Source organism: Monodelphis domestica, chromosome 4, assembly GCF_027887165.1.
Source record: "Monodelphis domestica isolate mMonDom1 chromosome 4, mMonDom1.pri, whole genome shotgun sequence".
Classification (NCBI taxonomy): Eukaryota; Metazoa; Chordata; class Mammalia; order Didelphimorphia; family Didelphidae; genus Monodelphis; species Monodelphis domestica.
Genome location: NC_077230.1, coordinates 421,434,878 through 421,448,388, shown reverse-complemented (window position 1 = coordinate 421,448,388; position 13,511 = coordinate 421,434,878). Strand labels below are relative to the sequence as shown.

The following is a 13,511-nucleotide window of genomic DNA, read 5'->3' as shown; positions in this document are numbered from 1 at the left end:
GAAGAGTCAGACTCAATTGACCAACAACAGCCCTACATTGTAGGTAGTTCAGGTTTTAACTTCATTTGATTGATTTATTGGATAGCTAGGTGGCTCAATGGATAGAGAGCTGGGATTGGAGACAGAAAGACCTGAGTTCAAATCCAGCCTCAGATATTTACTAACTATATGACCCTGGGCAAATCATTTAATCCTGTTCGCCTCAGTTTTCTCATCTGTCAAATGAGCTGGAGAAGGAAATGGCAAACTACTCTAGGATCTCTACCAAGAAAAACCCCAATGGGTAGTGAAGAGTTAGACACGATTGAAAAAATGACTCAGCACCACAATATGGCTATACTCTGGTTGAATTAAGATGACGAAGGGGTAAGGTGGTCATTGACATTGTCTCAGCCTAGACTTGGATTTAAATGTCTGTCTTCCTTGTATGAGATCTCAGTCATTTACTCTATGTATTCCTAGAAGCAGGCATGGTAATAAAAAACTGGAAATTAATAGAATGTCCATTGGCATGTGTGATACTGAGGTTCTTGGGTAGCAGTATGGCTCCAGTTGTGTCTTCCTTAGACTTACAGACTTTGTCATCACTGTGTTAATTATCTAGTAGAGGAGATTAATTAGTGGAGTAATTGCCACAGAGGCGGTAATCTGCTTGAGTCACTAAGCCTTGTAAGTTAGCATCTGGTGGATGTCAGAGATAATTCTTTCCTTCTGTAGGAACTGGAGAATGGACTTGTATTTTCTTGGGTCCTGCTCCTGTTTTCTCTGCTTATCAAGCATGATGTTCTTTAAGTATCCCGAGGGCATCTCATGTTGGAGACTTTCAGGCTTCTCTATAGCCTAGATCCCTTTGATACAGGGTGAAGTTTGATAACTACTCTCCTGATTTGGGATTTGCAATCTCCTGACCTAGGCAATACAACTGTAATTGTGGATTTGCCCCTTATCGGAGTTCCAGTAGACTGCTGTTGGCCTTAGCTACTGTCAGTGAGCTAGAAGACTCTGTAGGTTTAGAACTTCAGAGTCCCTCTTGTGATAGTCATTCACCTATAGTCTTCAGGGTGGGCTTGGGGCTGGGTTTGATAACCACTGCTCATTTCTATTCCTTTTCCTTGACTAATCCTAAGCATCAGGTCCATGCCCACCTCCTCTAGCCTTCCACCTCTAGGCACAGGTACCCTTCTCAGTCCTTACCGGTTCTGCATTCTAGCTCATGGTATGAGCAACAGAGTTCCTAGTGGTCCCCTGTTCCTATTCCTTGTACCATGGCATGCCCCTTCCTACTGGATCTAGGATCTCTTCTTGCCTAGTGAATAGACCCACACCCTAGCTCTGTGTAGTCCCCTCCTTGATAGCCCCTCTCCCCAGTGCCACAGACTTCTTTCTGTCTCTCTATGACAATCTGGGCTAGAAAAAACGACGACTCCTAATTTCCCCTAGGATTTCCAGATCAACACTTTGTACCCCATGTTTTCTAGAACTTTGTTGGATTAGTTGGGGTAGAGAGTAACTGAGCCATCTTGCGTTTTCCTACTCCACCATTTTGGATGGCCTCTGTTTGGATCCCAAGAGATTGCAGTATCCTTGTAGGTCAAAAGTGGACCCTTAGCATGCAATTTCATGGCCCACTTCCCCAGACCAAATTTGTGCCAGTAAATGTTTAAGCACTGGCTTTCTGGGGGAAAAAAAGGACAGCACACTTCTAAATTTAATCATCATCATTCACATTTTCACCATCACTCTCTTAAGCCTAGACAACCAACACAACAATACAATGAGCTCTGACTTGTAGTTTTCCAGTTTCTGAAGTATACACCCTTTCACAGAAAATTTAGCTATTTTAAACTGTTACCAATGCTCTTACTAGCATTCCAGCTGGCCCCAGCATGCCCTGGCATAGCCATGCCCATGCCTCCACAGCAATGACATTAAAGCAGTTTCAATTAACTCCTTTATTTTCTGGTTCAAGTTTCATCTAGGGGATGAAATGGAACAGCACTAAAAAAAAAACTATTACTGAATTTGTTGTACTTAATAAATAATTACTGATTGATAGCTTAGAGCCCCCATCCCGTAGTGACTTCTACTCTCTCAGGTGGTTTCATAATACAGTCATAGATTCAAAGATTTGTCATCCTGCCATCATAAACTAGATCAAAGCTATTGTCTGGTGATACAAAGAGGCACTTTTCTATAGATCACTGGTTAAGAGTACTGGGCTTTGCCTCAGGAAAATCTGAGTTTAAATCTGGCCTCAGACACCACCTAGCAATATGATTCTGTAAACAGGTCATTTAATCTCTGATTGTCTGACAAAAGGATCCACTGGAGAAAGAAAAGGCAAACCACTCCATTATCCTTGCCAAGAAAATCCCATTGGGGGGCAACTAAGTAGCACAGTGGATTGAATACTAGACCTGGAGTAGGGAGGTCCTGGGTTCAAATCTGTCCTCAGACACTTCCTAGCTGTGTGACTCTGGGCATGTCACTTAATTCTATTTGCCTAGCCCTTGCTCTTCTGTCTTAGAGTTGTTACTAAGATGGAAAGTAAGGGTTTAAAAAATTAATCAGAGGGATGTGTAACACAAAATGCAGATTATGTTGAATTTTTGAAGACTTTTGCCTTCTGTTTTAGAATCAAGTACAACAAATTGAGAGAGAGAGGAAGGGAGGGAGACAAAGACAGAGAGACAGAGAGGGAGACAAAGAGAGAGAGGGAGAAAGAAAGGGGGGAAGAGAGAGACAGAGACAGAGGGGGGGGGAAGAGAGAGAGAGAAGATTTAGGGAGATGGTGAGGCAGAAGGATCATCCAGTCATTTTTCAGGAAGGGCTCCTTGGGAGGTGGGGGACAAGAATAAGACACATCTTGAAATAACTCTGTTGTAAAAACAAGACATGTCAAGAGAACTCCTGGCTCCACAGAGTGGCTGGGAGGAGGAGTAGCGCTGGCCAGGAGCCCCATGGGAGACTCTCAAGGTCAGGGTCAGGTCATTGGCCCCATGGGAAGAGCCAAGGACCCAGATGTAGGTTGTGACTTCACTGGCATCCAGAATGCTGATGCCATAAGGGGATTCTTCAGGTTGGCATCTCCCTTGATGTTGTTGACCCTAGAGAGCTGCCGAATACACAGAAATGCTAAGTACCTTGACCAAGGTCATGAGGCTGCTCTGTGATCGGGGCAGGACTTGAAGTCAGGGTTCTTGACTCTGACAGCTCATCTCTAGCCACTCTGCTCCACTGTCTCTCATAAACAGGAGGGACACATTCATGAGATTCTGCAGATGTAGATTGGAGAGGTCTGGGAGTACCTGACAGGATATGGGAGGGAGTGAAGGAAAGGGCAGAATCAGAAGTAAACTTAATCAAAGAAGGCTTCCTGAGGGAGGTGATGGGTTTAACAGAGAGATTCCTTGAGAAATTGACACTAAGCTGGGCTCCCGAAGGGCTCTGAGAATGTCCTGAAACTAGAGTCAGACATTACCAAATGGATATCTGACACTGTCAGGAGGGAGAGCTAGTGGAAGACCCATTGGGGAACCATCATTTCTCTCTCTGGGTTGAATTTAATTAGATGAAATTTAAATGGGGACAAATGTAAAGGGCTCCCTTAACTTTCTAAGCAAAAGTTGCCAGTGTGGTAAGGTGTTGTAGAAAAAGTAGTGGATATGGAGTCAGGAAAACTTTGAGTTTGAATCCTGACTCAGACACTTCTTAGGTATGTGACTTTGGATATGTCACTTGACCTTTAGGAATCCTCCTACACTCTTCACTCCCACCTCACTCCCCACCCATATCCAATCTGTTGCTAAAACCTGTCAGTTCCACCTTTCTAACAGCTCTTAGTTTTTATTTTTAAAATTTTTAACCCTTATTTTCTGTCTTAGTAACAACTCTAGGACAGTAAGGCATGGGCTAGGCAATGGGGGTTAAGTGACTTGTCCAGGGTCACACAGATAGGAAGTGTCTGAGGTCAAATTTGAACCCAGGATCTCCCCTCTCTAGGCCTGATTCTCAATCCACTGAGCTACCCAGCTCTCCTAGGGTATGGTTTCTTTTGTAACATGGCTGATATGGAAATATATTTTGCATGACTTTGCATGCATAATTGATATCATATGTCTTGCCTTCTGAAGGGGTAGGGGAGAGGGCAGGAGAGAGAGAAAGAATTTGTGATTCAGAATTTCTAAAATTGAATGTTAAAATAATTTTCAAATGAGAGGATGCCCTTCAATTGGGGAATGGCTGAACAAATTGTGATATCTGATGGTGATGGAATACTATTGTGCTCAAAGGAATGATGAACTGGAGGGATTCCATGTGAACTGGAAGAACCTCCAGGAATTGATGCAGAGTGAGAGAAGTAGAACCAGGAGAACCTTATACACAGAGTCAGATACACTGTGGTACAATTGAATGTAATGGATGTCTCTACTAGCAGCAATGCAATGACCCAGGATAATTCTGAGGGATTTATGAGAAAGAAGCTATCCACATCCAGAGAAAGAACTGTGGGAGCGGAAACACAGAAGAAAAACAACTGCTTGATCACATGGGTTGATGGGGATATGATTGGGGATGGAGACTCTAATGATCACTCTAATGCTGTCAGTAGTATGGAAATAGGTCTGGATCAATGACACATGTAAAACCCAGTGGAATTATGCATTAGCTATGGGAGGGGGGAGAGGAGAAGGGAGGGAAACAACATGATCCTTGTAACTATGGGGAAATATTCTAAATTAACTAATTAAATAAAAATTAAAAAATAATTATCAAGTGTAATTGGGAAATATTTAATGAAATAAACAAAATATATTTTAAAAAGAAATACTTGTTGACTTCTTGCCTCAGTTTCTTCATCTGTAAAGTGAAAATAACAACTGTTGTGAGAATCAGATGCGAATTCTATATGGAAAATGCTTTGGAAACCTTAAAACCCCATATAAATGTAAGCCAGTATTATTAGGAGAGATTCTAGTTCAGTGATGGGATGGTCTTGGATCCTTCGCAGCTGTGACACTGGCAGTCTACGTGGTCAGTGAACCAGGATGACTGTCTTTGGGCAAACCAGTGGAATGAAATTGGTTAAGTGTGTGAATGGAATCCTGGGGCTCTGGAGAAGAGATGACCAGCAGACATGAAAGCTGCCTTTGAAGTATTCGAAGGACTGTCCCATTCTTCAAAGGAAAAGGGACTGACCAGCCCGAGAAGCTGAGAATCAGTAGACACCTGAGCCAAGCTCCGGCCAGTCCCCTAAAACAATGCTTCTCAAAGAGTGGTCTGTGGACCCCCAAGTTCTGCCTAGACTCTTCCCTGGAGTTCACAAGGTCAAAACATAATAATCCTAAGAAGTCTTATTCAGTAATATAGTAAATATCTAGAGGTACGATCTTCATGATCAAAGGCTTTTGGGAGGGGATCCTCAATAATTTGTTTGTTTTGAACCTTTACCTTCGGTCTTAGAATCAATACTGTGTATTCATTCCAAGGCAGAAGAGCAGTAAGGGCTAGGTAATTGGGATTAAGTGACTTGTCCAGGGTCACACAGCTAGGAAGTGTCTGAGGCCACATTTGAACCCAGGACCTCCAGTCTCTGGGCCTGGCTCTCAATCCATTGAGCCACCCAGCTGCCCCCCTCAATGATTTTTAAGAGTGTAAAGGAGTAGGGTGGGCTAGATAGCTCAGTGGATAGAATGTCAGGTCTGGAGCTGGAAGAACCTGGGTTTTAATCTGGCCCCAGACACTTCTAGTTGTGGGACCCTGGGCAAGTTAATCCTCATTGCCTAGCCCTTGTCACTCTTCTGTTTTAGAATTGATACTAAGGGAGAAGGTAGGGGCAGTCCGGTGATCCAGTAGGTAGAGCACCAGGCTTGGAGTCAAGAGGGTTCAAATCTCTCCTCAGATACTTCCCTGCTGTGTGACCCTAGTAAAGTCACTGAACCCCATTTGCCTAACCATTGCCCTTCTGCCTTGGAATTGTTATGAAGACAGAAAGGGGGGGCATTAAACAAAAAAGAGGATAATGGGGTTCAGAGTCCAAGAAGATGGAGATCTGTTGTCCTACAGGAATTCCAATAATGGCTCATTTAACCTCTGTTTGGAGCCCCTTCAGTCCCCCTCCTCCAAGAAAGAGGGACTCATTGCTTCTTGGGGCAAAATATTGGGCTTCAAGAAGACAGCTGTCATGGTTAGGAAACTTGTTTTTCCAGCCCCCCTAACTCTGCCTCTCTGCACTGTTCCAGAAGTGCTCCTGGCTTTCTGCCTGTCCCCCTCCAGCAGGGGGTAAACAAATTTGTCACATCTCTCAAAGCTGTTATGTCCTTCCAGAATATTCTTCTGTATGGGTTAAAGAGGCTCAGTTCCTCCAGCTGATACATCAATGGCCTTTGGGGGCAGAAAACTAGGAATCATGGGCAGACTTTGCAGAGAGGGAGATTTTGGCTTGATGGCCAGAAAGACTTTGGAGTTTTCACAGTGAACTGTAGGTGGGTGGGCAGCCTGGAGCAGGTCCACCCCCTCTTCCTGAAGGTCTTCAAGCAAAGGCTTAGTGATCCCCTACTATGTTGCAGTGGGAATTCTTTACCTGGGATATCTGAGACTGGATGCTTCCTGAGATCTCGTTCAATTCAGATTCTGGGAGCCAGAGAATGTTCCTGAGGGATGGAGGCGATGCTGGGGGGGGCTTGGAGGTCTGTACTGAGGGTGTGGGCAAAGGAGGTCCAAAGATGAGACCTATGAGGAGACCAGGACTTGGGGGAGGGGGAGGGAGAACAGATTGGGGTGACTGGTTCTGGGGGAAGAGAGATAACCAACCTGTCCTTTGCACCATCAGAAAAAAAACCACAATGAGAAGAAAAGTCAAGAATTCTGGCTGTTTATTCCAGCTCTGAACAAAACCAAACAACATGAAATCTGCTTATTTTAGCCTCCCCTCCCCCAACCCCTAAAAAAATAAGATCTAGGAACTTAAAATCCTTCTGCAGCTCTCCTTATTGCCCCCACCCCCACCCCCAGCCACACGGATGCCCTCCTCCCTGGAGACCTCAGGAAACTGAAGAGAGGAGGTCTGTCCTTTCCCCCAGCTGTCCAGGGGAGGAGAGGGGCTTTCCCACTGAGTGGTCTGGGCCCAGGTCACAGCAGGGGGACGGGGGGCCGAGAATAGTGCACAGAAACAGGTACAAAGAACAGTATAAGAAAGTCTCCCCCCCATCCTCCCCCCAGGTATTCTGGAGCTGGAAGGGTGCCAGCTTGGGGAATGCCATGGGGACCCCCTCCCCCCATCTCCAGGGGCCGGTCATGTGAGGGTCCCAGCAGAAAAGGCAGCCTCTGGTCATCTTCAAGAGGTCGCCGAGTCCTGGGATGCCTCGGTCCTCAGAGGACAGCAGCAGGTGCGAGGGGAGGGCTGGACAGAGGCTGGACCGCTCTGGGTCTCATGGATGGACGATCCACATCTGGAGGGAGGTCTGTGGCTCCTCTGGAACTCCCTCCATGTCCCAGGAAGCTGGAGGCTGGCAGGGGGTGCGGGGAAGGGTTTCCCAGGGATGAGACAAGCTGGGAGTGGAGGATTCCAGGTGCAGAGCAATTCTGGGTGTGGGGGGGACCCAGGGCCAGGCTGATCAGGAATGGGGGAGCCCCCAGATTGTGTTTTCTCCAGGAAGGACTGAACTGGAACTGGGGGGGTTTCTGGGGCTCAGAAAACTCCAGGCAAGGAGAGAGAAGAGGGGACCAGCCCCTGGGGCAAATGGGATGGCCTGGGGCTGAGGATTCCCTGGGCTTGGGGTAAATCCCAGGGATGGGGCAAAGCCCAGGAAAGTCCAGAGGAGGCCCAGATAGATCCTCCCTCACCGCTTGACCTTTCTCCCAGCTGAGTTTCGCCCGCTCCGTCGGTACAGGGACTGCTGGCCCCCATTGAGCGGGCAGTACTTGAGGGTGTGGGCCAGCCCCCCGGTGGCTCCACACAGCGGGCAGACGTAATGGCGAAGGATGGGGCAGACCACTATCCCCTCGGGGGTCTTCAGCAGGTGGGAGGTGTACACGTGTCGGGACTCTCCGTTGTGCTTGCAGAAGTTGCAGAGAGGCCCCCCAGCGACCACCTGCCTCTCCTGGCCAGCCTCTGCCTCCTGCTGGCCCCTCTCCCCACCGCCGGGTCCCCCTTGGCCAGAGATCACCTCCCACAGGATCTTGTTCAGATTCAAGTAGTCTTTCCACATATCAAAGGGGGCCGGCAGCTGCATGGGTGCCTGATGTGGAAGGCAGGCTGTTGTGGATGTGGACAGGGGCTGGAAGCAGCCTGTGAGAGGAGGGGTGGGGGCAGGAGCAGGAGCAGTAGCAGGGGAGAAGGGGGCTGCCTTTTATAGCATGGCTAGAGACCTCTGAAGGCAAAGGTGGAGCTCTAATTTAAAGGGCCCACTCCCTTCCTCTGCCCCCACCCCTACCCCTACCCCCTGCTGGGAGACAGCCTGATGAGGGGAAAATAGCCTCAGTTTTCATTCTTGCTCCACACCCAGCTGGCTGGGTAATCTTGGGCAAGTCACTTGTCCTCTCTGGGCTTGGGAATTCCTTTTCTGGGATGCTGCAGATTTGTACTAAACTCATAGTCTCTCAGAGTGTCATAAGGATCCTTATAACACAAAGTGCAGGAGCTGGAGGGGACCTAGAGAGGATCTGTTCCAACTCTCACATTTTTGTTTACTTTGTTTCTCAGTCATTGAACAGAAGAGAAAACTGAGTCCAGGAGAAGGGAAAGGACTTGCCCAGGGTCACAGAGTGAGTCAGTGGTGGGAGCTGAGCCTGGAATCAGGGACAGGTAAAACCAGTAGAGAGTTTCCAGGCCATCTTTCTCCTTTTACCAGAAGAGAAACTGAGGCTTAGGGAGGGACAAGGATTTTGCTAATTCTGTTGTGGGATGGGTTGTCCAATTGTTCTGTTCTCTGAGTCAATTGCCACAATCCTTTTGCCTATGATTCTGTCATTTCTGGAGGTTGTAGGGAGAATTGAGGAAAAAAGTGTGTATGTATTGGGGGGGGGGGGAGGCTTCAGTCTCCTCCCCTCCCCCATTCCTACTAGGGAAGAATAGAAGCAGGATGAAGCTAGGGACTCCCTCCTCACCCCCTCCTCTGCTCCCCACATCAACACACCTTTGGAGAAGAAAACAAGATGAAACTGATAAGAAATTTACCAGCCTTGTTTACTTGAACCTGACTCTCTTCTAAGCCAATCAAAGGCAATAATAGCAGGGTGTGGGTGCCTCTTTGGGTTTCCCCCTCCTTTTGAGCTCTTCCCATCTATGTCAGTTTCAGCCTCTTAGAGTCTGTTGGAGTCAGGCATGGGAGGGGAGGGGGCCGCCCCCCTCCAACACCCCTAGCTGCTGGTCCTTAGTTTCCCCCTCAGCTGGACAGCCCCAGGCCAGGGAATCTCTTTGTGCAAGCTGGTGATAGCAGGTGATGGAATTTTGATTGGCACCAGCTTTGGCGAAGATGTGGCACGCTTGCAAAGCTGGCATTCCAGGAGCTGCTCCATTCCCCTCTTCCCAGACCCCAGGACTTTTTTTTTTTTTTTTGCATGCCTCACCCCCTTCCTCCAGCCACTCAAAGCAAGCACTTTCTCCCTCAACTCTCACAGTTTGAATTTGCCCTCTGGGCACTTGAACTCAGTAAGTTTCGCTGGGGAGTGCTTGTGCTCAAAGACAGAAATCTTTCCTGAGCGTTTGTCAGTTCCAGGATCAGAAAGGGGAAAATAGCTCCCATTCTTCAAAGATGGTTGGGATGAAGCCCCACAAGCAAATGGTGAGGAAAGAGATTCAGGTCAGAGTGGGCTGGGGAGGCTAGAAAGAAAACTGAGGTCAAATAGGCATGGAAATGGAGAGAAAAGAAAAAAGGGATCAAGCTGACAGAGGAAAAGAAAGGAAAACCTAATAACTTGGATTTAGGTTTATGTTAGAAAGAAGTCAAAATACAATAGATGAGAAATTCAGAGAAAAATGAAGACTGAGACAGAAAAAGTGAGGGAAAATGACAGCTATAAATGAGGCACATAGCTTCTCAGGGCAGATTCCTCATCTATAAAATCAGGGGTTTGGACTGGATGCTTTCTGGGGTTCTATGTTCTAAATCAAGGTCTCAGAGATGGAAAGAAAAGACACACAGTAGTCTGAAAGATAGAGTTATAGCGAAAGATTTTTTTTGTCCTTCTGGTTTGGAGTGGACCATTGACATCAAGGGGTGATGATTTGTACCTGAATTGGATTTCAGAGAGGCAGAGTTGCACAAAGTCATCATGAGGCAGTTGCACAAAGTCATCAGCCTCACTCTTTCAAAGTTATCCAAGTCCAGAGGCAAGACAAAAGCCAGGATGACTAGCAATGGTCCAGGCTGCAATGGAGGACCTTCGGTGTCTTCCATGTCTAAGCTCTCCACAGCACCTGCTTCCCAACTCACCTTCATGGCTGTTGGAACAAATTGTTCTCATCTGCCCATTCTCTGTGTGTGTGTGTAAATCGTCACAAACTTTGGGTAGACATTCCCTTACCTCACTGGCAGAGTTCCCTACCTCAACTTGGTTTAGCTCATCTGCCAAGGTTTTACCAGGATGTGGCCACTGTAACATGCCATAGCAGCTTCTTGGAGTCACAGGTTAGAGTTGGGCAAAAGGTAGGTGAACAGCCCTGAAAGGGGCTTGACAAGTCCTCACACCAGCAGTGCTAAGTCCTTCCTGAACACTCCATAAACCTCACAGAGAAAGAGCTAGAAATGGAAAGAGACAGAGATGAAGAGATAGAAATAGGCTAGAGATGGAAAGAAATGTACAGGAAAAGACAGAGATGGAGAGAGGCAGAAGCAATGGAAATGGGAAAACATGTAAGCTACTTGCAGGCAGATTCTTTCAATTCTCTCTCCATGGCCTTGAAAATGATTCATAATGACTGGATTGAGCTGGATGGAGAGAAAGAGGTTTGGACAAATGGAAAGAGTTGGAGAAACAGACATTGGGATGGGATAGAAATGAGAGATAAAGACAGAGAGACAGAGAAACTGGATTACCTCATGGGCTAAATCCCATTGTTCTAAAATGAAACCTCTTTACAGGCAGAGAAAGAGGCAAAGAAAGTGAGAGAAAACTGGCAAAATAAATTCTCTAAGGAGTTGAAGCTGAGGGGGGCAAAAATGCCCTTGTATTGTTGAATTTCACAGGGACCTCCCTCTTACATTTCTTAAAAAACAAAACAAAAACAAAAACCCTTACCTTCCATATTGACTCCAAGGCAGAAGAGTGGTAAGGGTTAGGCAATGAGGGTCAAGTGACTTGCCCAGGGTCACACAGCTAGGAAGTGTCTGAGGCCACATTTGAACCTAGGACCTCCCATCTCTAGGATAGGTTCTCAATCCACTGAGCTACCCAGCTGCCCCCCCTCCCTCTTAAATTTCTTGACACTAGCCTCCCTCATCTTCCTTCTAGGGCAATGATGGTGAACCTTTTAGAGACAGTGTGCTGTGCCCCTCATCCCCCACCAAGTGTTTGGCCTGTCCTGCCCCTTTCTCTTACCCCACACAGGGGAGGCAGGAAGCACTCCCACTGGGCTGCTGGGCAGAGGGGCTGATGAAGTAAGGTAGGTGATGTGAAAAAATGTCATCAGGTGCAGTGGAGAGCTGGAGGGGAGCAGCTCTGCCCAAGTCCTTTACCTTTCTGGTAATGAACTGGGTAGGGGGCAAGGGGAAGGGCATTGTGTTTGTCCACAGAGAGTGTGCTCTGTGAGTCATCTTTGGCACCTGTGCCATAGGTTCATCTTCACTGTCCTAGGGACTCCTCACTGTTTTCAGTTTTCCTATCAGCATAAGAGGGTAGATTGAGTTCTGATATTAACACTCCATTCTCTGACCTAAGATTTCATGTTTCATAACATTTTTTAAACCCTTACCTTCTGTCTTAAGAGTCAATACTGTGAATTGATTTCAAAGAAGAGTGGTTGGGCAATGAGGAATAAGTAACTTCCTCAAGGTCACCTAGCTAGGAAGTCATCTGAGGCAAGATTTGATTCTAGGACCTCTTTGTCTCTAAATTTGGCTCTCAATCCACTGAGCCACCTAGCGATCCCCTGACATTCTAACAGTGTCAGAACCTGACAACTTGGGACTTCAGGCCAAAGTTCCTCCTGCATCTCCTGGGATCACTTCCTGTTCGCATTCCCCACCATCTCTGCCTCCTCTATTCTATGTGGACTGTAGAAGTAAAGTACTTCCTCCCACATACCTGTCATCTAGACTTCTCCATATATAATCAGTCCCATCAAAGAAAGGGAGGTGAGGCAGGAACCACACACCTGCCCTGCCCAACCCTTTTGACAGCGGGAGAAACTAAGACCCAGAGAGGAAAAGAGATTTCCCAAGGCTACACAGTGAGGTCAGACCGAGTTCCCATCCCATCCAGAGCTCCTTCCACCTCAGCCAAAAAGGTGGCTGTCTTGAGCCAGTGAAGGATGAAGAAATAGAGGTAGGAGACTGGGGGGTGGAGTGGGAAGAGTGAGAGTAATACTGTCCATTCCCGGTTTCTGTTTTTGTTTTTGGCCGAGGATTGTGACAGGTGATGATCGGACTGCAGCGGCTGGTGGGTGTTTTCTGGACTTGAGGTAGTGAGGGGGCTGCGGTGGAGGATGGAGACCCCGGACCTGCTAGTTACATTGCGGATCTTCCTGTCCAAGCCCCTGGTAACAGTTACAGCTCCGGCCTCCGGTCCCAAGGCCGACCCCAGCTCGCCTCCGGTTCTCGCCCCAATTTTGCCAATCTGGGCTCCGCCCCAGTACGCCTATTCCACCCAAGGCACGGCCTGTTTCTCCAGTTCCAGGCCCCGCCCCCTCTCAAAGTCCCTCTCTCCCCTCCCTACTCTCACTCTTCCAGTCCTGGGCGTTCCCCGCTCTCTCTAAGGCCACGCCTCTGGAATGCCCCGCCTTCCAAATGAGCCTCTAGTTGTCCCCGCTGCAGGTTCCACCCCGGACCCCGCCCCCTCGAAAACTTATCATGTCCCTCAGAAGCACATAATTGGGAAGCGGAGGGGGTCCCAGCCCCGGAGAGGAGTTTATTGACCCCCGAAGGGGGTTTGTTTCCGTGGGGGGACGGGGAGGTGCATCCGGCCTCGGGGACTCACGGGAGCCGCCGCCCTGTGTTCGCAGCCCTGAAGTGGGAGCCCCAGGTGAGAGAGACAAGAGTGGGAAGAGATGTCACACTCGGGCGGCTCAAGGCCAATCCCTCCGCCGAGGCTCCCCCCGTAGCCACCCGCCCCAAACGCCCGCCAGCCGCCTGCCCTCTCTCCTTTCCTTGAAGACCGGGGCCAGCGGCCACACCTTTTGCTCTCTTTGTGTTCGTGGTTCGATCGGTTTTCAGGACAGGTGCAAGAACCTTTGGTCGAGGAGGGAGAAGAAGGTGGAGTTACGGAAGGGACGGAGGCGCCCTCGGCCACCCCACCCCCACAGCCCTCCCTGCCAACCACACACACACTCACACAGACGCTCCTCCAGCGTG

The 13,511-nt window shown here is 48.2% G+C and overlaps 1 protein-coding gene across 1 annotated transcript; it reads right to left on the bottom strand.

Moving 5' to 3' along the window:
• Positions 1-6,875: 6,875 nt before the first annotated feature.
• On the bottom strand, positions 6,876-12,890 carry NANOS2 (nanos C2HC-type zinc finger 2). Its single transcript, XM_007492122.3, has one exon. The coding sequence runs from the start codon at positions 8,232-8,234 to the stop codon at positions 7,842-7,844; it is 393 nt and encodes a 130-aa protein (XP_007492184.1). The 5' UTR covers positions 8,235-12,890; the 3' UTR covers positions 6,876-7,841.
• Positions 12,891-13,511: the final 621 nt, after the last annotated feature.